This window comes from Pipistrellus hanaki (genome assembly GCF_964339955.1).
Source record: "Pipistrellus hanaki genome assembly, chromosome: 8".
NCBI classification, from domain to species: domain Eukaryota; kingdom Metazoa; phylum Chordata; class Mammalia; order Chiroptera; family Vespertilionidae; genus Pipistrellus; species Pipistrellus hanaki.
Genome location: NC_140510.1, coordinates 35,369,940 through 35,395,896, shown reverse-complemented (window position 1 = coordinate 35,395,896; position 25,957 = coordinate 35,369,940). Strand labels below are relative to the sequence as shown.

Here is a 25,957-nt window from a genome sequence, read left to right as displayed (position 1 = left end):
CAAGCAGACCAGAAAGAATCCAGGAGGGGCCTGCAGGTGGCTGAGAGCAAGGTCAAGGACTTGCAGCAAGGTCAGAAACATCCTCATAACAGAATAATTCCTCTGAGATTTTGGCAACATTTTCTAAGAGAGACAGACTTGACCCCAGGCTTCACAAGCCTGAGCTCTCCTTGGCTGTCAATTTGTGCCTCTTCAGAAAGAACTAAAGGCCATTACCAAACTTATATCAGGATAGCATGTTTGTACGTAGGTATTTTATGTTTAACTAAACTAGTTCCTAAATTCTTCTCATTTGCATATTGGTGAAGCTGTGACTCAAGTGTCCATTTGCTGTTTCTATAATAAAGAAATGTGAAGAGCATTTCTTGGAACAGAAGTACATGAATCCAGGTGTTCCTGTAGGTTGTGTGTATTCGGGCTGCTCTTAGACAAGGGCAAGCTGCCCCAGCTGGGGTTCCCACTCTCACTAACTGGTGCAGAGAAAATCAGATGCTATTGTTTCTCTGAAGGGGGCTTTAATGATGACCTAAAGAGGACAAGAATGCATTTGCATCCTCCACCTAAATAGCACAAAGATTGGCTTGTACACATACTCTGGGAGATGGAAGTAATTAAGGATAGTGGTTCTACAATTAATCTCTTCTTCTGAACTGTAAAGTCTTTCTAAATGTAATTTTAGAAAAAGTACCGCATACATTTTGCTTGTTTATTCATATTGATTGACTGTAAGGATGAATATTGAAATTAAAATTCCAGTGTGTCCCTAACTGATTTGGCTCAGTGGATAGAGCGTCCGCTTGTAAACTGGTCAAGGACATGTACCTTGGTTGTGGGTACACCCCCAGTAGGAGGTGTGCAGGAGGCAGTTGATCGATGTTTCTCTCTCATCGATGTTTCTAATTCTCTGTCCCTCCCTCTTCCTCTCTGTAAAAAATCAATAAAATATATTTTTAAAAAATTTCAGTGTGATCGAATGAAGCATTATTGAGCAATAACTCTACTGGGCTTCTTTTCTGGGTGCCAGGACACGAGACTCTCCATGTGTTTCTGCCATTTTCATCAGCCACTATTCCTTAACCGCCTTTCCTGGATCTCCCTCACCTCCCTAAACTTCTAACCAAGGACCTTTTCTCATCTGTTTCTATATTCGTTCTCTTTATCATCTCATCAGTTGCATGGCTTTAATTGCCAGCTATATGCTGTCAACTCACAATTTTACTTCTCCAGCCCAAACTTCTTGCCTAAACTCTAGATTCATAAATCCATCTGCTTGCTTAGCCACCATTTGATGTCTACAGTCCCAAGTCCTCATCTAATTTTCATCATCTCCCAACTCCATCCTTCCAGATGTTTGGGCCAAAAAACCTGGATATCATTCTTTTTTTTTTTTTTTAATATATTTTACTGATTTTTTTACAAGAGAGAGACAGAGAGTTAGAAACGTCGATGAGAGAGAAACATTGACCGGCTGCCTCTTGCACACCCCCACCGGGGATGTGCCCACAACCAACGTACATGGCCCTGACTGGAATCGAACCCGGGACCTTTCAGTTCACAGACCAACGCTCTACCACTGAGCCAAACCGGTTCGGCCCGGATATTATTCTTAAGTCCTGTCTTTTTTCTCAACATTTACATGGTATTGTCAACAAATTTCATTAGATTTGCCATTAGATGTACCTAGACTCAGACTGCTCACCACCTCCACTGCCCTCACCCTGGCCCACCATCTCTCCCGGTCTGCTGCATTTGTCCTCTTATTCTCCCTGCTTCTGCCCTTCACCCCAGTAGGCTCTTCCTAACCTAGCAGGCTGTGTGGTCCTGTTAAAACTTAAGTCCTACCTGGCCACTTCTCTCTTCAAAGCCCTGCAATGACTTCCCGTGATGCTCAGAGTGAAAGTCACGCTCCTCACAGTGGCCACACCACCTGCACCTGCCATCTCCTGCCACTCTCCTCTGCTGTCCCTCCCCTCCAGCCTCACCGGCCGCCTAGTTCCTCCAACACACCTGCATGTTCCTGTCACATGGCCGTAGATTTGCGTTTCCCAGACTGCTCTTTACCTTATGTCCACGTGGTATTTTCTAAAATGGCACCTTCTCCATGTATCCTTCCCTGGCCATGCCACTTAAAATTATGGTTTCCTCGCTATTTTGGTCACCTTGTTCCTTTCCCTGCCTTATTTTAGCCATAGCACTCTTCAGCATCTGATGTATCACTAAGTTATTAGACATTAGTCTTTGTTGTTCGTCTCTCTCACTAGGTTCCATAGGTGGAGATCTTATCTGTGGTGTCCACTGCTACACACCCAGGTCTTGGGCACTCAAACCACTTGCTGATGCACAGAAGAAACTCCTTCTTTGTTTAGGAAGGAAATGATCGAGATACATCTTATCAGTCAAAATTTGATTAAAAACCAGCCTTGTAATTGTGCTATGCACTCTAGACACACTGTAAAACACATTTGAATCAATGACCTATTTTATGGATTTATTTTTCCTGGAAAAAAGATAGTCCCTGTGTGAAATGCAAAACTTAATAAATTCTAAAAAAAAAGTTGTTTGAACATTTTCTTGGACATCAAAACCATTATTTTAGTTGGTGCTATTATGCTACAGATCTGAGGCTTTCATAGTCAACTTAATAAAGAATACTTTACTCACTCTGCAGCTTTACTTTCTTCCATCAAAAAAGTTTTTTTAAAAAATTAAATCTAAAAGATGAATATGAAAATAATTTAAAAAATCAGAAAGAATATTTATACTGACTGGTGCTCATGAAAATTACATTTGACTTTAATAAGTTTTCTCGGTGCTGGTCCAAGGTTGGTGTTTCTATTGGAATAATTTCACCAAAAATAAAAGTATGTGCTGCATCCATTTGGTTTCTTAATATCATTCTCCATTAAAAGGGACAAGAACTTGCTGGAGAAATGGCTGATTCCAGACTTGAGGCAAGGAAAATGCAACCTGTGCCTGGCATCCTGTTGTGCCTGAAAGTGAGAAAATTCTCAAGAGCTAACAGATTTATTTCAAAGGGACAAAAAAAAGAAGGGGGGGGGTGTGCAATAGATGGCCTCTTCCTGGCCAAATTTGGGATAATTTGAGTATCAAAAAAATAATGACAGATCCGTTTGTAACACATTGAATTGAACAAAATCCACAATACAACACTGACACATCCCAACCAAAAAGAAAAAAAGAGATAAAGGCAGAAATGTGTGAGAGAATGTCAAGCTTGTCTTAAAAGAAGAATACTAGCTAATAAACATAGGAGGAACAATGGAGTGAGAAAAACCATCATTTTGCAGCCCATGATCATTGGGTAAAATATGGCCGGGTTATAGGGTATTCACACAGTGCCAGATTACCTATCATCCCAGAGATTACTTGCTATTTACAAAGAGAAAACTTTAGCTTTTCGATGGAGTGGGATGGCAGTTACCACTTGAACCAAGTGATGCAACTGGAAATTACTAATAGTGGAACATCCTCACATTACAGCTCCTTGATGTAGTGCAATGGAGAGTTTCCATTACTCTGAAGTGTTTTTGCCATACAATTGTATCTAATCAAGTCACTTGACCTCACTTCCATTTTACAAGAAAAATGCAGCCTAGTAGAGCAAGGGAAACACTATGATGAACCACACAGGCAGATTTAGAACATGGCATATTCTACAAGATAACAGCTTGGACTCAAAACAAACAAACACCTACTGTCTTGAGAAAAAAAGAAAAGTAAGGTGAATATTCTTAGATGTAATAATTACAGAGATATAATAATCAAGTAATATAATGTATAAAGTTAATTTGATATTAAGAAAAATTAATATTGATTAGGAAAAATTCTATAAAAGATACTTTTAGAAAAATTTAAATGTGGGGTGGATGTTAAATGATGTTATAAAACTTATTTTACATTTTTTAGCCTTTTTTGTTTTGATATGGTATTGTGGTCATTAGCAGAATATTTTTATTTTTAGGAAATGATGCTGAGGTTTAAGAATTAAGTGGCATAAAGTTTGCAATTCATTTATAAATGATTAGGAGCAAAGGCAAATAGGGGTGCTTGATATACATACGCATACATATATATGAATACTATATATATGTATATATATATATATATATATATATATATACTTAAAGAGCATACACAAATGTGGCAAAATATTAAAAATTTTTGAATCTTGGTAAAGAGCATATAAGTATCTATTAAGCTATTCTTTGAATTTTTCTGTATCATTGAAATTTTTCAAAATAGAAAGTTGGAAAAAGCAAAAAATGCATGTAAATTAACTTTAAAAACACACCACTACTCCACTCACATTTTGTCTTTTGGTGGACTATCTTTGAAATATGTTACTTGTGTCATGTCTTGATAAATTAAATTGTAATAGAAAATAGCAGCCACTACCCGGATGAAGAAAGTGGAACTTTCTGTCACACCCTAGCTACATAACCCACTAGCTAGTGACCTTGGGCAACTTGTTTTTGATCATTAAGGCTTGGCTTTCTCATTTGCATGATGGGAATAATATCCTGCCCATTCACAAGACAATCAATATTATAAATCAATATTATAAACAACTGTAAAGCATGCATTCAACCTAAAGGCATCTATAGCTTTTTCTTCTCCTTCGGAGTGCAAGTAAGTAACTTTATAAAAGTAGAGACTTGCATCCCAGGCATTCATGAAGGACTTACCTTTCAGACCGCAGAGTCTACACATGGCCGCAAACACTGTAGATTCCATCTCGATATTCCTGACACCAGCTATATATGCTCTCTTCAAGTAATCTACCTTCTTCTCTCTGGAAAAGCTGCACAGGGCTCCATCTAGTCGACCCTGGCCTGAAAGAGACGGAGAGCAGTGAGCAACCTGATAAGGACAGTGGCAGCGGCACCACCAAGAGGCTTGCTGTCAGCCGAGTGCTCCGCAGCCAAATCTGACTCTTGGGCCTGCGCCCAGGGAGGATAAACCTGCTGTCCGAATCTTCCTGTCACTGGACAGGGAGCAAGGCTGTGCCCGACTCCAGAGTCTCTTATGTGGAGAGTAGTCTCCACAACGCTGAGCCGGCAGCCAGCACTGGGCCCAGGGATAATGGGATTAGAAAAATCATCATTTTGTAACACTAAAATCATTGTGGAAAAGTTGGGTTATAGGATATTCACGTAGTGCCAAATTGTCACCCCAGAGATTACTGGCTACTTTCAAAGAGGAAACATTGAACCTGAGGGTCACTGAGAGATCTGCCCTTTGAGGAAAATCTCGGGTTGGCTCCGGGGCCAGGTGCTGGGGGAGAAGCGACGTCAAACCTTAGTGATGCTCTGAGCTCCTTAAGGAGCAGGACCATGGTTTGGACACTGTGACTCTCTGTCTACCCATCGTGACAATGGTACCAATGTGTCCACCTTCTTCTCTGCCACACACTCTCAGCTTCCTGCCACCCTGGTGATCACCTTTTCCCTTCTATGATGCTCTCAGTGTTCATTTACCACTTACTCTCACTTGTATCAATTAGTGGGGCTGGAAAGAGGTGGAAAAAAAATCTGATGCTCTAACTCCTCCTCCACCCTGCAGGCTCTGGGAACAGACTTCTCCCCACCACACGCCCAAGGATGGCCTGGGAGCAGGGAGGCCAGCAGCACTCTGTCACCATCATTATTTGCAGTTCTCTTTTTGGCTTCCTTTCCTCCCTTTTAATCTTTCAGGCTACTTCCACCCTGGCTGTCCGCTTCCCCTTGTTCCCTCCTCCTTAAGGCTGCCTGCCAACCCCTCTAGTGTTATTTAAGCCAATTCCAACCCAGATGTTCTGAAGCCAAGCAGGTGGTGTCAGCGAAGTCTGCAAGGCCTCAAGGGAGCAGCCTCCCTCCCTTCATTGAATGTGGCCCTGGGTGTGGGCTGGGCTTGCCAGGCTGCCCTGCATTATTTAAAAAATTTTAATGCTATGTTATTTCAAGGAGCCCAAGTTATGAGTTTTCATGTGAAATTTCAAGAAATTATAAATGTTAGCAAAATAATTCACATTTTAAAAATTCTGTGCAGACCAAAGAAAATAGAGGCTCCAACAGGCTGTCATTTGTAAGATCTGCCTCATACCCACCCTGGACCCTCCCAACGAAGCAGCCAGCAGTCGATGATGGAGAGTTTCAACCCTATCCCAGCCAACATGCCTTCTGTTTTATAATAATAAGTTATAAAATAAAATGTTACTAACCTGAAGTAACATTTACAGATACTATAGCCTATATCCATATATAATTTTAAAATTGTAATATAGTAGCCTAAGTTTGATCCAAAGAAAGATAATTTAAAACAAAATAATGTATACTTTGGTCAACACACTAAAACACAACCACATGACAATTTTTCTAGAATGCCCATCAAGGAATGGGATCACCCCTGGTTAGATTCTTTCTTCTGGAATGAGCAGGGTCTGCCCTTGACACTTTATTCTCCTGGCTTCTCATCCCTTGTTACAAAGGCTACTTAGCAGTCACCTTCGATTTGTTCCTCAACTTGATTTGGGGACCACTTTAATTGTTGCTGAGAGAAAAAGATAACTTCAATACCACCCATCCCTTGGGAATTCCCTAAATATTTTCTGGATCCCTTTCTTTCCCGAGTACCAGGTCACTTTGCGCTGTCGGTGATTGTACCCCAAAATGGCAGAAACACAGAATCAGCATATTCCACTTCTCCCAGAGTCATCAATTGAAATCAAAGGCATTAACAGAGAGTAGATTTTACTAACATCATTAATTGCATTTTGGTATTCAGTTTGTTCTTGGAGGATTAAACCCACTCTCAATTCATGGTCACTATGGGTGTTTCTCTGCTGCTCATTATATTCTTATGTTCCTCTGCTATAGGAAGTTAAAAAGGCTGTTTCAGTCCCTTTTTAAATCCCCAACTTTTACATTTCTAAATGAAGGTTTTAATATAAGTTATGGGTTTGAATAACAAAGAGTGGCTTTCAGAATTTATAAATTCTTCTCACCTTCATAAAAATCATAGGTACACATCGTATGTCCAATGAGGGTTGGGAAGTTGGGAATTTCTCTGCTGCAGTTGAACAGTTCCTCCGCCAGTTCCTTGTCAAGTTCAGTACTCCGGGTGACAATGTTGTCCAAGATAACTTGTTCAAATCTGGGCTTGAAGAAGGAGTCCACAGCTGTGTCTGTTATTACAACAGACCCCGGTGCAACCCCTGGGATGCGGGGATAAATGAGTGGTTACTTTGACACAGAGTATGTAATCAGTTCTGCCAACATTAATTAATCCTAGCTGCTAATGATTCTCCCTCTTTCCATCCTTTAAATTATGGTGTGTTTTTTTTCCAAATGCAATTAAATAATAACATTCAGAACAGGCATTTGCATGTCCTGTCTTCCTGGATTCACATTTACAATGTGATGGGGTTTAGATTTCAAGACAAACATGACTCTTGGACATGCAAATTAGCATTAGCCTTCAGGCTCAAATTTGAATAAATTAGGTCAGGAATAAAATAAATGAGCCTGCCAGCAAGTAGCTTTCCTAAAATGATGTGACTACTTGATATTTAATCTTCTCTGCATCTCCTTGATTACTGTAATTTCTTTGTATCTATATCCCCCCTTCCTTCTGATTCTCCTCACATTACCCCTCCTCCCCTCTCTGACCCCATGTAAATTAGGCCTCCTGGCTGACCTTCCAGGGCTACAAAGTCTGACTTGCTCATGGGCCTTAGTAACTAAATCACAGGGAGTTGAAAAACCATTTTTCTGGACTGTTCTTCTCCCTGTTGGAATGCTCTTTTGTCCTCCCCACACCTTTTCATCAGACTAACACCAACTCATTCTTCAGGTGTAGGCTCAAGTCACTTCCTTCAAAAGGTCTGAATTCAGGAGGGTGGATGGGGGTGGGGATAAAAAGGCAGCATATGTAGGTAATAGTAAATTTCCCCAGGGCCAGCTTTTGACCTAGTTTTTGACCCATTCTATTTCTATTTAGAGCCAAAATAAGGGACTATACATTGGCAGTGCCCTAGACTCCTATTCTAACATTCATATCCGGACGGATATCTCATCTAGCCCTGAAGCTAACCTTCTCCTCTGTCAGGATGGCCATCTACATTTGTTTGCCTATGACTCTGTCAGCCAGGGTCATTTGTTTGCCTATGACCCTGATTTCACATAAGCTCTATAAAGTCAAGAGCATTGTTCACTGTTGTCTCCCCAGTTCTAGCGTTATGCCTATTGCATTATAGATACTCAATAAAAAAGGTATCAAATGAGTGAATGCTTCCATATAAATGCCATAGGGCAGACATCTGCAAACTATAATCCATGGGCCAAATTCAGACAATCTTTGTAAGTAAAGTTTTCTTAGACCACAGCCACATTCGTTCATTGCATGTTGTCTATCATTGCTTCCATACTACAAAGCCTTAAATACTTACTATCTGGCTTTTATAGAGCACAGCCATATCCTTCTGGGTTTTATAAATTTCAGTATTGATCAACATAGGGTTAATTTAGGAGATCCACCTAGGAATCCAAGGTGGGCTCTGATTAGTGAACCTTGGTGGGTCAGACACTTTTTAAATAAGTCAAACAAGTGGCTCCTTGAATTATTTGAGTAGGAATAGGAATCCCATCTAATAAAAAGGGAATATGCTAATTGACTGCCCCACCCTCAAAGATTGTGGTGTCCACAGCTAATAAGAAGGGAGTATGCTAATTGGCTTCTATGCCCACAGCCACCAAATGGTGGTACACAAATCTCTTAGCCCCACTGGGGTGGCAGGTGCGTGACAAGCCTGGGCCTGCCCCAGACGGGCCTGGCTGTTCTGGTGCTTCTGCTTCCAGGGTCCCCCAGTCCTTTCAGCCCCAGCCACCCAGGTGGCAACTTCCCAGCTGCCCAGGGCTGCCCGAGGCACAGGTAACCAGGGCTGGCTGAGGTTTGCACTTCCAGTAGTGGCAGCAGTAGAGGTGTGATGGGGTGTTGCCTCCCCTGATTGCTGGGTTGCCTCCTGCCTCTGAGGACTCCCAGACTGTGAGAGGGGGCAGGCTGGGCTCAGGAACACCCCCCCCCCCACTCCAGTGCATGAATTTTATGCACCGGGCCTCTAGTAGGAAAATGATTGAGAAGGAAATTGAAAATGTGGGCATCAAAATAATGTCTTGCTAATATTTAGATGTGTTAGGATGTGTGTATCCTAGTTAAGATCTTTCCGAGCCAAAAGAAAGGCTTCCGAAAGGATATCTCATCTAGCCCTGAAGCTAACCTTCTCCTCTGTCAGGATGGCCATCTACAGAAGCCCTTTTACTTTAGTCCCATTTCTGAGCACCTGGGGTGGACCTTATTCCTGGACCACAGTTGTAGGAAGAGCCCAGTCTTTCTAAATATGTCTGTTCCTGGGGAAGCATGGCCCAGCTACCTAAAGCTCTATGATCCTGGACAAGTCATTCTCTAGTTTTTTTGTTTGAGGATTTCTAAAGGTCCCTTCTTGCTCCAAAAGTGTGTAGTTCTCAGACAAAAATCTCAGCCCTATTTAGAATTTTCATTCAGTCCTGCCACTCTGTCAACCAAATGTTCCAGTTACAATGCTCTATCTATATTTGCACATGGTGACATAGTAACCCTCACATGATCTGCTTCTGAAGAACAGGTTGAAAAAAATAACTTGACCTCAGCTCAAGGTGGAAGCATAAAGAAGGCCCTGCCCAGAGGCCTGACCAGCCAGGAGGCAGGAAGAGGGGAAGTCTGGAAAACATAAGGAAGCTCTAGCTGGCCCTTCCCTAAAGGCCCAGCGTGGCCTGTTCTGGTGTGTTGACGAGGAAAAGAAACAGCCAAGAAAAAGGATGCAGTCACTGACATGAGCTAAAAACAATGTTTTCCTATGAAGTGTGCTAATTTTGCTGACAAATAAGGCAATTAGTAGTGATTGTTTCTTTTTACCTGAAAGCACTTGTTTCTGTCACTTAGGAAATTTCTACACCTCAAAATTTACTGTAGCCCTCAAAACTTTCTCTTATCCTTGAAACATATTCCTTAGCAATCCTTCCACTCTTCCCCATAACAACACCTATGTCCACTCCAGTTTTCCATGGAGAGAGAAAAAAGGAAGATAAAAAGAAATTTCTTTAATTTCATTAAATGTCCTCAAGCTGAGCTTCCCGACACTCCTTAGCCCATCTGGATTTCTGGGTTCGGGAATGTTAGTATATTTTGGCGGCTGCTTTGCACAGAACAATCCCTGGGATTGAACAGTAGAAAACAAACATCTCACCGATTCCCCCTGATGTGCCCATTCTGATGATGGTGACATCACAGCACTGGGCGTGGTGCAGTAATTTGATGAGTTCATGCAGCATGATGGACATGGAGGGGATCCCCATGCCATGCTGTTGAGAGAAAGAGGACGTCACTCTACATCTCACACTGATATGTGCCCAGGACATATTTTCTTTCTTCATTACAAGTTAACAGCCCTCAGAGAAATTTACATAATCATCATGACTTTGCCAAAGCTGGGGAAACCGTAAGTCAGCTCTCACTGACGCCTACATGACACGCTGATAGATGTGCCCATCTGCGGGGACCAGCGAGAGGCAGCTCCCTGCCAGTTAAGCTGGGAGCAGCCTGGTCATTGGGAGCAGAAGGAGGGTGGCCCATGATGGCACGGTGCCCTGGTGTCAGGGCAGTGCCACTGCTTGTGTCCCCACTGGGCTCTTTCCACTAAGCTTGCGAAGTAGAGTTTTTTTTTTCCCAAGATTGACTTGATATCAAGGAAATACAAACTTGGCTGCCAGGTGATCAGTCCCTTTCCACCACACTAAGCGAAATTATAAATCCTTGGCATTGCTCTCAGGTGGTCTTGCTCATTTGCTGCTAATGCTATATAAGCTCTGGAACACACGGAGTAGATACTGTTGGACCCCCCGAAGGAGACCCCTGCCCTGACCCAGGATCAGCGACGACCCAGTCAAACGCAAGAGACGGCACTTGATGCAAACAGCAAGAGGATTTAATTTCCAGCATGCTGGGACTTGACCTGTTACTCACGCAGGAGCAGCCAAGTCAAGTCCCGAGCAGAACTTCTTACAGGCTTATAAAGGCAAAAACCGCAAAGTTAGAACAAAGGACAAGGGGAGGGGGTCTTCTAGAAAGAGGGACAGGAATTCCTTGAGGGGAGGATAGACATTATCACAAGGAACAGGGTGGAACCGCCGCAGGACGTTGATACTACATCCAGTTTACTACCTCTAGGGGCTGAGTCTGGTGGTCTGGTGCTGTGTTGATAATACATCCAGTTTACTACCTCTAGGGGCTGAGTCTGGTGGTCTGGTGCTGTGTGGCTCATACCCTGTTTTTCCTGGGGCAGTTCTAAAGGTCACATTCTCACGGGAAGTCTGGGCTAGCAGGGGAATTTTTCTATATTATTTCTTTCAGCCTCTACAATACATGGGTGCCATCCAGATCCAACAATGTAGTGCAGGGGTCCTCAAACTTTTTAAAGTGGGGGCCAGATCACGGTCCCTCAGAGAGCTGGAGGGCCGGACTATATGAACTACTAATCCCTACTGTAACACCTTGGCTGCGCTCACTGCCCAAAAAACCTGTCGGGCAGGATCAGACTCCCCTGGGGGCTGCATGTGGCCCGCGGGCCGTAGTTTGAAGACCCCTGAGTGGATAGAGAATGTGCAGGTGAGGGTAAATTTCGACAGGTCACAACCATACTGGTAATCCCGGTGTGCCTCAGCTTTTGGAATGGGATGGTCAATGTCACCAGAAGAGGGGTCAACAAGAGGATTTGGCAACTCCTGGAGATCAATATGTTCTAATAACTCTCCAGAACTATCCTTCATGTGAAATTTGTAGTGGCTGGAGCTGAGGCCATTTTATGCCCAGCCTAGCATCAGAGGGTCACTTGTGTCCTAGTTCTACCCTTGGGCACAGAGACTTGGTGTGTTGGAAGCACACCAAGAGGTCTGCCACTAATTGTCTTCCTAGCAAATCAGGAAAACTCCTGCAGCCAGTTGGTGTCCTCACCCAAGTTCCCTCCTCTTGCCATCAAGAATATGAAACTCTGACAAATTTGAGCCTCTGAGGTTCCCTTATTCTGTTTCCATGTCCTGACTTCCAAAAGCATGGTAAGTCTCCTGGAGACATGAGTCAAACCTGAATTAATTTGTATGTCCAAGACGAACACATTTGGGCTTTGGCACTGACTCTGCCACTAAAGAGCAAACTCTCTAAATCTCATTTGTTCAGCTGTACATTAAGCAATGAACCATTAGTTGATCTATTAGGTTCCTTCTAAATCAGATACGTGATAGGTTTATAATGATCACTTATTATGTGACATAGTAGTAAAATGACAAATGGGGCCTATGTGTTTCTGCTAAAATCTCTCTCTCTCTCTCTCTCTCTCTCTCTCTCTCTCTCTCTCTCACTCACACACACACACACACACACACACACACACACACTCAGTTGCTGGAAAAACTTTTCAAAGAAGGGGCCCAAGTTGGAAATCCTCTGTATGCCTAGAGAGGCTGCCCTCTGGGCATGATCTGTATTTCAGCTCGTTTTTCCTGACCAGACCGCAGATCCATTTGCTGCTGTTTTTGTATCTTATCTTAAGTTTTACTGCTTGTTTACAATAATTTCACAGTTTTAGAAACCTTATTTTTTGTTCTCACCCATTCATTGTGCAAGAAAGAAAAGAAAAAAAAAAAAGACAGTTGTAGTCTAAATGTCAAACAAAAGTTAGTAAGACAAAATTTGCCTAGATCAAACAATTTGAGTTTCCTTCCAATGTATTGTAGATACTCTACAGTTGTTGAATGAACAAATGAATTGACTCTCTCATTTGAGCCCAAAGCAAGTTGAGGCATTTTTGACCCAGATGGGAGATCAACTTAGACCCCTTGGACTTTGGGTAATTTTCCCTTCTTTACTCCAGGCGTCCAGCCATGGTCATCCATCCCTCCCTCACCAGGTACTTAGAGTAATCAAGGGTTGCTGGCTCTTCCCTGGCACAGGAGTCACATGATTCAGCTCCTTGGAATGTCACACTCTGCAGAGGAGTCTTCCTTGTTCCCTAGCCTGGCTCTGCCCTTTATGAGGACTGCAGTATCCAGCCTGTGACACACTCGAGCTATTGTTCCAGAATACAGCCCCGTGGCAGAGACACACTTAGAAAGACAAGCTCCACACACATATCCACTGCCCTCTGGGTGTGCTACCCTGGGTCCCGGAGGGAAGTGGTCCTTGTGTTCCTTAAAATTGCAAATCAGTCCACTTCCATTTTGTCTTAGGACACTGTATGTCCATAGCTGTCAGCATTGTCTAAATACAGGAGAGCAATTCACCTGAGCTCTGTGGAAACGCATTGCCAGCTTTTCAGCGAGCTCATTGCACTGTTAGACGGCAGCCTTTGGCAATCCTGAAAATTGGCCCCTCTATACTTAAAGCTCAACATTCCCAAAGCTGGAGAAGGAACAGAGGAGAGGAAATTACTGGTGGCCTAATAGGTCACAAATTAAAGAAATGAAGTGTGCTTTGAGGGTTTTTCCCCCCCTAAAGTCAATCTCTAAGTGGTAACTAATAAACTGAAGGGACACCAAATGCTATCTTCTGCCCCTGGGCCTTTTTCCAGCAGAGAATGTCACACCTGGAAACTTAATTTAATTGTGTGAGAAGGCAAAGCAGGAGAGGAAAAGAACCCCAGTAACAGAAGCTCCCTTTTTTACTGTGAGCCCCGATGGCTCCCAGAGTGCAGGCACAGAGTACTTACGCTGATGGAGAGCACGGGACCGACTTTGTACATACAGTATCTGTCCGTCCCGGCACAGATGTCCTCTATGTCCTCCCTGCTGCCCGGCAGCCTGAGCTCCTGGTGCATAAACAGTGCAAATGCTTTCATTCTGTTGGGGCTCCCACCAACGCAGACAAACTGTTAATAAAAAGTAGCAATCACCTGCCTTAATGACGGGGATCAGAACCGAGGGGCAGCTTTCAATATTAATCACTTTACCTTATTTTTTAGTAACTTAAGAGTATGTGTAGAGCTGGGACCGGTTTGGCTCAGTGGATAGAGCGTCGGCCTGCGGACTGAAAGGTCCCGGGTTTGATTCCGGTCAAGGGCATGTACCTTGGTTGCGGGCACATGCCCAGTGGGGGGCGTGCAAGAGGCAGCTGGTCGGTGTTTCTCTCTCATCGACGTTTCTAACTCTCTGTCCCTCTCAATTCCTCTCTGTGTAAAATCAATAAAATATATTTTTTTAAAAAAGAGTATGTGTAGATGTTATGGCTATGTTCATGAGTTAACTAATTTGTATTATTGACCTGTAAATAATGCAAATTAGTTAACAGTTTGCTGCGCTTAATTAGTAAAGAAAAAGATCATCACGAAATCAAAGCAAGTGTGGCTTTTGTTCAAGTCTGTGTTTGCCGTGTGTTTTAGTTCACAGGGAACAAACAGAGTGAGATCCTCAGGTGGCATCGGCAGCCTCCTGTTGGCATTAGCAGGCTAAATGCTTGGTAAGTACTGAGCACGGGGAATGCAGGCCACATAGCAAAAGGGGAACTATGAGATTTGGATATGTTTCTTCGTCCCACATCTCCCGTCAGAAGTTTTTATTGTAAAATGTGCTATGTTAACTTAAAGCTTTACCAAAAATAATCACATAAAAACTTCCCAACTTCTCACTCAGAAGGAATTCTCCTGGAACAAGCCTTATTGTGGACTGGAAATCTCACTACGGTATTTCATCAGCTCCAATAATTTGGTTTTGATTTATTCACATTTTAACATCGCTGAAATTACAACAGGCATGGAAGTCAAGAATATTGCATCTAATAAAATATGGTTATGAAATTGTCTTGGAGGTGCTTATGCAATAGCTTATTAGGGGTCCATGAGGGGTGGGAGAGGTGGATGTGGGAGAGGATCAGAATGGCCTCCCAGCAGCATGGATGAACTGCCAGCATGGTGGGTACCAGGGGTCAGCAGTGGGGAGGATGCACAGCAGCAGGTGTCAGAGGCCCTAGAAAGCACAGCCATCAGCTAGGCAGGGAGGTGCACTGAGCCTGCAGAAGCTCAGTCACAGATAAGGCGGCACAGGGGTGAAGGGCCTGCTCTTGGAGATAAATCTGGCTTTGCATCCAGACCCCATCACTGACTAAGCAACTTGCACTGTGTTACCCATGTCATCTCTATGCACCTCAGATTATCATCTCCAATGTAGAAAACACAGGTCCCTTTGGACGGTTTTGTAAGGAGAAAATAGGATCAGCTATGGCAGAGGACGTCGCACAAGGCCAGGTGCCTTCTGAGCATTTGATAAATAAATACTATTTGTCATATCGTGTAGCAGTTTCCTGGCCCTGCTCTTGAGCTGGCTTATTATTTCTGTATTGCAGATCTTAGTACAAAAGAAGCTGGTTCAAGTCCAGTGAGAAAAGGGCAGTTGGTGGTGCCTGACTGATGTGGGCAGCACGAGGCATAGAGGATGAGAAGGATTACCGGTGAGGTCACACGCAGGGAGAAAGAATATCTGTCTAAGGGAATACCGAACTGAGGTTGTAGAGTAGGCAGCCCCATTCACAAATGATTTACTATGACTGTTGGGTGGTCTGGTTACATGATGTGTTCTGTTTCCATTTAGCAATATTCCAATTTCAGCTATGGGATGTAATTATCCTTTTATCCGCCCTCTGCTTCTCTTCTATCCTCATTTTTGTCTTTTTTTGTGGCTTCTGATGAGTTTCCCTGATGGGGCTTAAAGTTGGTAATGAACTGCAGTGGAAGTGAGCCATATAGGCTGGGTAGCAAAGAAAGTAAGACCATGGTCTAAAGTGAGTTTTTAAGTTATTATTGATTACTTATAAAATTTTTTCCTTCTGTTGGTATGGACAATTAAGACTTAGCTCAAATTCTAAGTACAAAGACGGTGTGTGTGTGTGTGTGTGTGTGTGTGTGTGTGTGTGTGTTTTCCAAAATACAGTAGTTTGAAAATAACTCATTGTGTGGTGCCAATGAATGTAAATTACAACTATTCAGATTGACCATAAAACCAAAAACAGATGTTAGAATAGCTTACAGTTTGAATTCTTCTTTGAACTCTAGATATTGCTGTAATCAACAGGAATTTCTGAATGCTTCTAGTGACATAAAGATGATAGGTATAGACAGAGCATTTTCATTCTTGAAGCTTTACCCTTAAATCAGATGCTCTAAATATCACCCCCAGCCACAATTTTAAGTCTGAATGCCTTAATGAGAAGTAAAATATGGTTGAGGACCACCAACCAGCACTGACCTTAAGAGATGCTTACTGTGATTTATGTCCAAATGAAATTATTTGTCCTGGTTTTAACAAAGAAGATAAAAGTGCATTGGAAGAAGTCTGAAGCATTACAAAAATGTGTTAAGTACTTTGCTATAGACTGCCAGTATTAACTCACTTTCAAATATGCCTACTGGCCCTAACCGGTTTGGCTAGTGGATAGAGCGTAGGCCTGCAGACTCAAAGCTCCCAGGTTCAATTCTGGTTAAGGACATGTACCTTGGTTGCGGGCACATATCCAGTGGTGAGTGTGCAGGAGGCAGCTGATAGTTGTTTCTCTCTCATCCATGTTTCTAACTTTCTATCCCTCTCCCTTCCTCTCTGTAAAATATCAATAAAATATTTTTAAAAATATGCCTACTGTCTCAAAAGACTTACCTTTGCCATGTTGTTATTAACCTGGTCCTATTGCAGCTTGGGTATAATGTATGTTTACAAAGGCATGTAAACACTTTAAAAATGTGTATTATAGAGTGTTATATGGTAATTCTTTGTTATGTTGCTTGGAAATTTCTAGGGAGAGATTAGAGGTTCTTTCTTTTTTTTTTTAAATATATTTTATTGATTTCTTACAGAGAGAGGAAGGGATAGAGATAGAGAGCCAGAAACACCGATGAGAGAGAAACATCGACCAGCCGCCTTCTGCACACCCCCCACCGGGGATGTGCCCGCAACCAACGTACGTGCCCTTGACCGGAATCAAACCCGGGAACTTTCAGTCCACAGACCGATGCTCTACCACCGAGCCAAACCGGTTTCGGCTAGAGGTTCTGATAGTAATTTTATAAAAGACATATTGAGTTGAGTAGATATGGTCTAATGCTCCTCCACTATATTTTTAAATTTTGATGCATTCCAGTCAGTATGACAAAGTCACCAAAGCTGTTTCTCCTCCTTTCTGGGAATACAACTAAACTCTACTGCCCAGCCTCCTTTCCTATTAGATAAGGCCATCCTCCTCAGTTCAGCCACTAGAACGTGAGCAAAAGTGATGGGTGCCACTTCCAGTCCTAGCCCATAGAAATCTCCTGTTGGTGATACTACAGATTGTCTTCTCCTGTCTGCTGGAAGTGTGTTGACACTCAGAGAAAATTTGCAAATCACTGCTCAAATGTGACAGAGCATCAAGATGGAAGGAGCCTGGGTACCTGAGTATCAGTTGGAGGAGAGTCACGTATCAACTGGGAACAACCATATTTTTTTTTGTACTTAATATAAATAAGAAATAAACTTACATTGTACAAAGCCACTGATATTTTGCAGTACCAACTAGTGAAAACTTAAAAAATATAGTAAGAAAATAGGAATAATTGTCAAAATCGTTAAGGTTGAAGTTTTACACACCCACAGTTCTTTCCCTGGGAGATAATGCTTTAATCATGAAGATCATCTCTGTGAAGGCAAGCCTGAGTTTTCAGGTTTTGATGGATTATGCTCTCTCTTCTTAGCTAGGATTGTTGTCCTAGAGTTAACTAGAACCAAGAAATTGAACCTAGGGTGTTCTCATTCAAAAATAAGAATGTGGCTGAAAAAAATGGCAAGTTTCTGAAAAAACATCTGTAAATATAAACCAGACTTTACCTGCTGCCTCTAAAAGAATCCTGGCCTAGGTCAAAGAGCCAGTCCTGGTTATTTAGAACTACTTTTGCTCACTCTCCATCAAAGTGGGCCATTCCATAGAGTTGTCCTCTGGTGGGACAAAACATGTTCTAAACCAGAGTGTGCCTTTTTATTCAAAAGAAAATCTACTGAAGGGGGTGACACCAGGTGGACAGTGAGTTTTTAAGGTTGCATAGTGGCTCTGACAGACGGAGCCTGAGAATAAGTGCTGATGAAAATTTAGTCAGGTGGAGCAGTAAAGGCCTGTTTCCTGGGATTGTAACAAAAACGAGGCAACTCTGCACGCGCGTGTGTGCGTGGGAGAGAGAGAGAGAGAGAGAGAGAGAGAGAGAGAGAGAGAGAGAGAGAGAGAGAGAGAGAGAGAGAGAGAGAGAGAGAGATTTATGTTTTAGACATTATTTTCATGTCTAAAACAAAGCTTTCCATCGCAATGATTTCCCAGAAGCTAACATTAAGAGCAACAAAATGCAATACCTTTTTTTTTTTTCAAATAGTGAAGAGCCATTACTTTTTTCATCAGAGAAACCTAAAGTTTAATTGCAGCTCTTTCACTTACCAGCTGTGCTATGCCTATGACAGTTATAGCTAGCTAGATGATAGATATAGGTATATATAGATATAGATTTATGTATAGATATATAGATGTAGTGCTAGAACTTACTTATAATAATACATTTATAATATATGTACAGGTATATATGTTATAACACTACATATATGTTTGAGCCTCAGTTTCTCATCTGTATAATGGGGATAATAACAACTATCTTAGTAGCTATGGGGTTCAAATGATATACCATACTCATATGCCTAATACAGAGTCTGATGCATGGAAAGTACTCCATAAATGGTCGATGCGAGACAGATACTTAGCTATGTAGATAATAGAAAACTTCCTGTCTCAAAAATCTATCTTGAGTCTTTCTAATTTATTAATTAGATGTGTATCATAGTTTATTAATTATGAGTATTTTAATTAATTGGAATTATCCCCAAATAATGGTCCTGGGAACATCACTGTGAGGCATGAACATCAAATCTAACATTTGAATTCAAGTAGTCTGATCAATGAGTATTATAGATAGACTTTATCAATTATTCTTGGAGCAAAATCATCAGAAACATCAGTAGGGAGAGATGTTACATTGAGAAGATGAGGCTAATATGGAGAGAAGCCTCTAAAAGGCTAGGAGCAGCAGACTGGTGGGATTGGGGAAAGGGGTGTGTTATGTCAAATCAGCCCACAGCCTCAAAACATTGTGCCCTAGGAGAGATGGGAAGGGAGGAAGCATTTAGCTCCCCTCTCCTAATGAATATCATAAGTTTATTTCTTCTCTTTATCCTTTCCTTTCTTCTTCCTTTCATTTCCTCCCTCCTTCCCACCCTCCCTTCCTTTCTTTTTTCCTCCCTCCTTCCCTTCCTTCTTTTCTTCCTTTCTTTCTTTTTCCTCTTCCTTCTCCCCTCCTTCTCCTCCTAACCTCCTTCTCTTCTTCCTCCCATTTCTTCAGTGCCCTCTCCCAATGAGTGGACTCTTCTCAGTTACTGTGACTCAAAGAATCCACCTGGTGCAATGGGTAAGAGCCTTGGGAAAGCGTGGTCCAAGTCCTAGCTCTGCCACTGGATGTTGTACCTTGTTAACCTCCTTTGACTTTCCTGAACTCAATTTCCTTGTTTTATGGAGGAAATAAATAAATATCTGCTACCCTGCCTAAAAGGGCTAATGTCAAGATTAAGTGAGACAGTGGATGTGAAAGGTTTTCTGCTTGTTTGTTTGTTCTTGTAATTGCTAAAGAAGTGAGTAAAAGTTAAATGAAAACTGCATGATTCTCTCCTGGTGGGACTGTGAATAGGTAGAGGCCTTTTGAAAATAAAAATTCTTTTACCACTTAAGTGAATAATTCCAAGCATATAGATGAAAAAGTTTCAGGTCCAAAAGTATCCATTTCAATGGTGTTTATAATAGAAAATAGTTTTACATAAAGGTCAAAAGTAGACTATATAATGTGTGGCTTGGTCACTTGACATCCATAAACAACGTGTCTCTAAGAAAATGACATAATATGGGGGAAATGTTAATTACATAAAGTGAAGTAAAAAAATTAGGATGCAATTATATAATTCCAACTGTTTAAAATCTATTTATTAAAAAGGATTGGGGGAAAAGAAAACAGGTTAATGTCTATGTTTAGGGGGTAGAAGTTTTTTTAAGGTGTATTTTTTTAAATTATTGTTTTATTTTTTATATTTTTCCAATTTTAAATAATGGACATGAGCTGCTTTTATTACATTCATATATATTTAAGGTAAATATTAGAGAAGTATAATTTCCCCAGCAATATTCCATAAAAATTTTCTCATAACATTTCTTATGAAATAACAAAAATCTTAATAATATAAAATATTGAATAATAGTTCTTTTCAAGATAACATTGTTAATTTTGTTGAGTTATGCCATGATTTAATAAAATGTGAATTATTGAAGTTCAGCTATTAATGTAGATGTTAAACAGTGAACTGAATCATAATGAATTCTCAGCACCCAGTAGTATTGTCAATAAAATGGAATTTATCTCTAGGAACTAGAGCAGCCCAATAATTATGCATGTATTAGATTTAGTTTGGGAGCCTTGATGTCTTGTTGGAATGGAAACAATTGTTCGAGATATATACATTCCAAATTGCTTCAGAGAATGAACATCAGTTCCTAGTGGGACCTCTGACATTTCACAGGCTGAATGAGTAAAGTTTATGATGAGAAAATAAAAAGAATATATATCAGTAGGGGAAACACAATAGTTTTCCCTAAAGTTAGAAGTACTTTTACCTTTACATCCCCAAACATTGCTGGTAGGTTGTGTGTTTTTGTTCCTAAATCCAAGTGATAGAGAATGTCTTCATCCATAGCATCCAGGTAAGGATTTTTAACATGAACAAAACTTTTTCTGGGAAAAATAATATAAAAAAGATGTGAAGAAATTAGGAGAGAAAACCTGTGATAACCCCTAGCCCAAATATTGGACATAAACTTTCATTTAGGATTAAATTATTTATCATGAAACAAATATTATTATGATATTATAATAAAAACAGCAGCACCACTAATTAATAATAATAGTAGCTAATATTTTCTGTGCACTCAGGCATAGACTTAAGCATGAAAATTGTGCACTGCCATAAAAACTACATACAGTTTTAATTCCATAAACATTCTATTAAGTAAGCAACACTAACAAATCCAATTTACAAATGAAGGAGCCAAGACTTGCAGAAGTTGAGAATCTTGAGCAAGATTTTACAACCAGTAGATTACAGAAGAGTCTGTTCTATCCAGGTCTATCTGGCCCTCATGGTCCTTTCCTATCTTACATGGGAGGCTGTATACCATAGGCTACCGGGATCTGTAGTCAGATTGCCTGGGTTTCACCACCAGTTCAACCATATATGTACTCCTTGTGCAGCCTTGGGTAAGTTATTTTATCTTTGTCCTTTGAAAGTTTCCTCATCTGTAAAGTTGGTATAGTGAAAATAATAACTGCTTAGAAAGATTGCCGTGAGGCCTATATAAGCCTACCTGGGCTACTGTCCTTCCTCTCTCTTATAAAATAATGCAAGACGGTGAACTGACTGCTGCTGTAGGAATGACCTTATTCCATCTAATTCATATTTATAAGGCACACCATCTTCAGTCTTTGGTATTATAGTAGTGATTACATACAACTTTAATCATTAGTGACAATCATTGCCCAATACCAGCCTTTGGTATTATAGTAGTGATTACATACAACTTTAATCATTAGTGATAATCATTGCCCAATACCACTGCCAGTCAAGCTGTCTCTGCCAAGAACTGTCTGACTTTTTCACTCTATGTTCCTTCCATTTTCTAGTAAATTCCTCTACACATTTTAACAAAACTCTTGTGTGTTTTTGTTTTATATTTCCAATAATGTTTGCTCATTAAAAAATAGTTTAAAAATACTGATGCCTGGGACCCACTGAATTTAGACTCTGAAAAATGTTTTTGAAATTTTCCCAAGTGATCTGATGTGCAACCCAAGTTGAGAATCCCTCTTTAGGCCTTTATTCCTGAAGCATCCTTCCCATTCCCTCCATTGTTCACATGTCAGAATCCTACTCATTCCTCAAGGTCAAATTTAAATACCACCCCCCCTGAAGGCTTTTCCAAGCATCTTCCCTCCCCACTCAGTATGAATTCCCACTCCCACACTGCTCCTAAAGCAGGTACTGTATTTCATGTTAAGGCTGGTAGATAGCACTTCAAGGGTTAATTTTCTGTCTCTCCAGAAAAATTGCGAATTTTCTCATGCAAGCTGTCTCATATATCTTTTTTTTAATCCCCAAGTCTTAACAAATTTTATTTGTTAAATTAAATTTAACATTTGGGAAGTGGAACAGAATACTATTAATTTTCCGCTCAAAAACACTTAGGGTAACAAATTCTTAATTAGTTAGTGGATCATGGCTGGTTTAAAAATTAAAGCATTCCATGAGGTTAGTACATTTGACTACTTCAGAACAAGCCTCAAAGCACCCAAGTAAAAGGACACCTCCTTTCCTCTCCTGGGGACAGACAAGAGGACATGCACCAGTGATCCCTTGTTGGAAAAAATGTGTTGATTCACCAGCAGCATTGCCATGGAGGCTTGTTAGAAATGCAGAATTTCAGGCTCCACGCAGGACCTCCTGAATCAAAATCTGCCTGTAAACAACTCCTATGTGACTTCTGTGCCATCCACTTTCTCTTCCAACTTCTCTCACTTTTCTGCTTAACTCTGCCAAACTGCTTTCCCGCTCTACAGCTTCTCCTTTGGGGTCCCAGCTGACTCTATAAATCCTTACCCTAAGAGAGTGTCATTCATCTACTTCAGTGATTTCAAATTCTAACTCCATAGCAGAATCACGTGGGGTGCTTTAAAAAGCACCGGTACCTGAACCCACACCTAGAAATTCTGATTTATATTGTCAAGAAGATATGGGCCTTGGTATTTTTAAAATCACTGATGTATTCCAGCTTTCCTGTCTTCAAAAAAAAAAAAATCTCAAACCATTAACTATATTCTCTTGTATTAACTATAATAATCCTGCTAAGTCATTAGGACTATTCATTATAATAATCCTGTTAATTATTTAGTTTTCCTTAATGGTCTGTTTCAATAGCTAATGATCCCTTGGTCAAAGAACTGGGCGAGGAGCATGTGTATAGAAGGTTTGTATCCCTTTGGGCTCACCAAAAGCACTTCTAAAATGATCTCTCTATTACTTGCCAAAGGAAAGATTAGTTTAGAGTATTATGCCAAATTCAACCCAGTATGATTCTGGCAATTGCAAAAGTTCAATCTTTCCAAAATATATAATTTTTACTAAGTAGACTATATGTGCTACTTGGTCCTCAATCTAGTTTTGCATTTTCTTTCCTTTCTCTAAAATGTGGGCCAAAGGTGGTATTGGAAATACATTCTTTTAGCAAGCCGTGAGATAGCATGGTCAGTATTAAACACTGGTAACTAGAGAAAAGTGCTGGCTGAAAAGAAGTCTTTCTATTTACCACTACCTTCACCTTCAGAATTTTTCCTTTTCTCTTGCCTTGGCATTCCTGAGCAAGTGAAAGTGGTAGGAGACTACCTTTGTCTGGGATGGGTAAATGGAACATTTTCTAGACAATGACATGATGGAGGCTCTAAGCAAGGCATCTGATACAACTTGGTGAGGGAACGCACACAAATTCCTTAAGCCTCCTGAAGATTAATGCTCATTATGTTCTGTGAACCTGAGGCAAGAATTGGAGCTAAATTTGCAGACAGTTTTGGCAGATTTATGTCTACCCCTGGGATGAAGAACATACATGGAATTTTAGATGTGAATTCTATGTAAAGTCTATCACAAAGCGTATGGAATCACTTCATAATGTGCTGCAATGCAGTTAAATCCCCCTGAGGCCCAGGGAGGCCCCTTAAATCATTTCTCAGATATTTCAGCCCATAGTCCTGGAATTAAAGGCTGAACTGCAGGCTGAACTTTGAATGTGTTCACTCATGCAGATTGGTTAATCTTTTGCAAGTGTTTTGGCTTTGCTTTCTCTCTCTCTCTCTCTCTCTCTCTCTCTCTCTCTCTCTCTCTCTCTCTCTCTCTCTCTTTAAAGGAGAGAGGTATAATTGACACATTGCCCACTTTCCTAGATGAGCCAAATTCCCCTAAGAACCAAGAATTAAAATATCACTAAGAAGACAATTTGCATTGTATTTATTTTGTTTTGTATTATGAGCTAAGTTCCAACTATATCATCTCTAAACGTAAGACATTTACATAATGATAGAGGTTGATCTTCAGAACATTTAATATAAAATCCAAAGAACATCCATGTAATCAAAATTACTTACCCAACATATGTATTCTGGTCAGATCCCATGGGTTTATTGGAAACAGGTAAAATCGAAGCCATACTTTTTGGTGTGTGGATAGTCACTCTTCAGTTGATGACAAGGAAGAAATATATAGTCAGCTGCTATTAAATTATAGGTGAATCATAATAGTTCAACTCCAAGTTGGAATGACAGCCTCCCTTAAAACTTATGTTTTCTTCTGAAATCAATAATAAACCTTTATTCTTAGCATAACTCCAGACCGATTCAAAAAAGATCCTCCTTGTCCTGGCCTTTTATACTACAGCCCCGCTATCACTGCAGCTCTTCCCTAAGATCAGTCCCCTTTGAAGGTGTGGTGCCCTTGCGTTCTGATGAGGTTGGTCAGCTTGCTCACAGGTGCACCTTTCCCTTCCTCTGGCCTTGAGCCCAGCACGGGTCTGGTGTGGCACACGACTTATTTACTTTGGGACAACGGTATGTGAATCCGAGTTCTCCACTGGTTTCCACAGGAACTCCACCATGCCGTCTCGAAAATGTGCCCAGTACACGGGAGAACATTCAGTTCCCAAACATTTTGTTTTCTCACCCCATCCAGGGTTACACTAGTTACAATACACCCCTCATCAACTTGTTTCCATTCTGTGTTCACAAGTGAGGCAAACATGTGAAGTCATGACCTCAGAGTGCCTCTTCATCTGAACTCTGCCCATTCAAATTCACACAGAAGGTCTGCTAATTAAACAAAATCTGTTTCCCAGGGCTTCATTAAGCTAAAAACCACAGGCTGCCCGTGAAATCCAATGGAGCAGCTGTTGGAGGTCAATCCAAGTAAAATAACAAAATAAGGCCTAATATTTTCAGAAAACAAGACTCTCTTTGAAGGAATCCACAAATTTACTGCTTTTATCCTGCTTCTGACTATACAATGTGGGATGGACAAATCTAGAAGACTTTCAAGGAACTCCATCCTGTTTTGTTTCCCCCCCCCCCCTTTTTATTCCCAGCTTCCATGGCAATCAGCTGAAGTTCTATGCTGGTGAGAGCTTTAAGGACATTTATCTCACAGCTTGCAAGCAAACCAGCACTTAAAATGTTCACAAATGCCCCAACAGCAGCAGGTACAAGGCATTTCATAATGTGCTTGGATTTCTCTGTGAGAGTGTGCATCACAATCAAGAAGCAAATGCAGCCCTAATCAGTTTGGCTCAGTGGATAGAGCGTCGGCTTGTGGACTCAAGGGTCCCAGGTTCGATTCCAGTCAAGGGCATGTACCTTGGTTGCGGGCACATACCTAGAAGGGAGTGTGCAGGAGGCAGCTGATTGATGTCTCTCTCTCATTGATATTTCTAACTCTCTGTCCATCTCCCTTCCTCTCTGAAAAATCAATAAAATATATTTTAAAAAAAAAAAGAAGAAGCAAATACACATCTTAATTGTGTTAGGAGATACTCCTCTTCCTGGTGATAGTCACTTTGGACAAACTCCTTGAATTCCATGCTGGCCTCCTTCAGTCTATCTTGAACAACTAGCAAGCTTTACAAGAAGGAAAAAGAATAGGAAACTAATATAGCACTCCAAAAATTGTGACTGCTAGTACCAATTAGGCAT

The 25,957-nt window shown here is 41.0% G+C and overlaps 1 protein-coding gene and 1 long non-coding RNA gene across 3 annotated transcripts in view; one reads left to right on the top strand and one right to left on the bottom strand.

Annotated features, from left to right (window-relative positions):
• Window positions 1-24,827, bottom strand: part of UPP2 (uridine phosphorylase 2) — a 33,084-nt gene extending 8,257 nt beyond the window's left edge. Inside the window, exons 1-6 of one of the 2 annotated variants that reach the window (XM_084891472.1) lie at window positions 24,365-24,827; window positions 20,791-20,908; window positions 13,793-13,951; window positions 10,280-10,394; window positions 7,004-7,213; window positions 4,707-4,853 (exon numbers count right to left, since the gene is read on the bottom strand). In XM_084891472.1, coding sequence (XP_084747598.1) covers window positions 4,707-4,853; window positions 7,004-7,213; window positions 10,280-10,394; window positions 13,793-13,951; window positions 20,791-20,908; window positions 24,365-24,426 — 811 coding nt within the window. In that variant the 5' untranslated portion in view covers window positions 24,427-24,827. The remainder of the gene's footprint in view (window positions 1-4,706; window positions 4,854-7,003; window positions 7,214-10,279; window positions 10,395-13,792; window positions 13,952-20,790; window positions 20,909-24,364) is intronic. The other variant, XM_084891473.1, reaches the window with a different exon arrangement.
• LOC311626346 lies at window positions 9,475-12,485 on the top strand. Its single transcript, XR_014795672.1, has 2 exons — window positions 9,475-10,921; window positions 11,664-12,485. It is a non-coding gene; the product is annotated as an uncharacterized lncRNA (long non-coding RNA).
• Window positions 24,828-25,957: the final 1,130 nt, after the last annotated feature.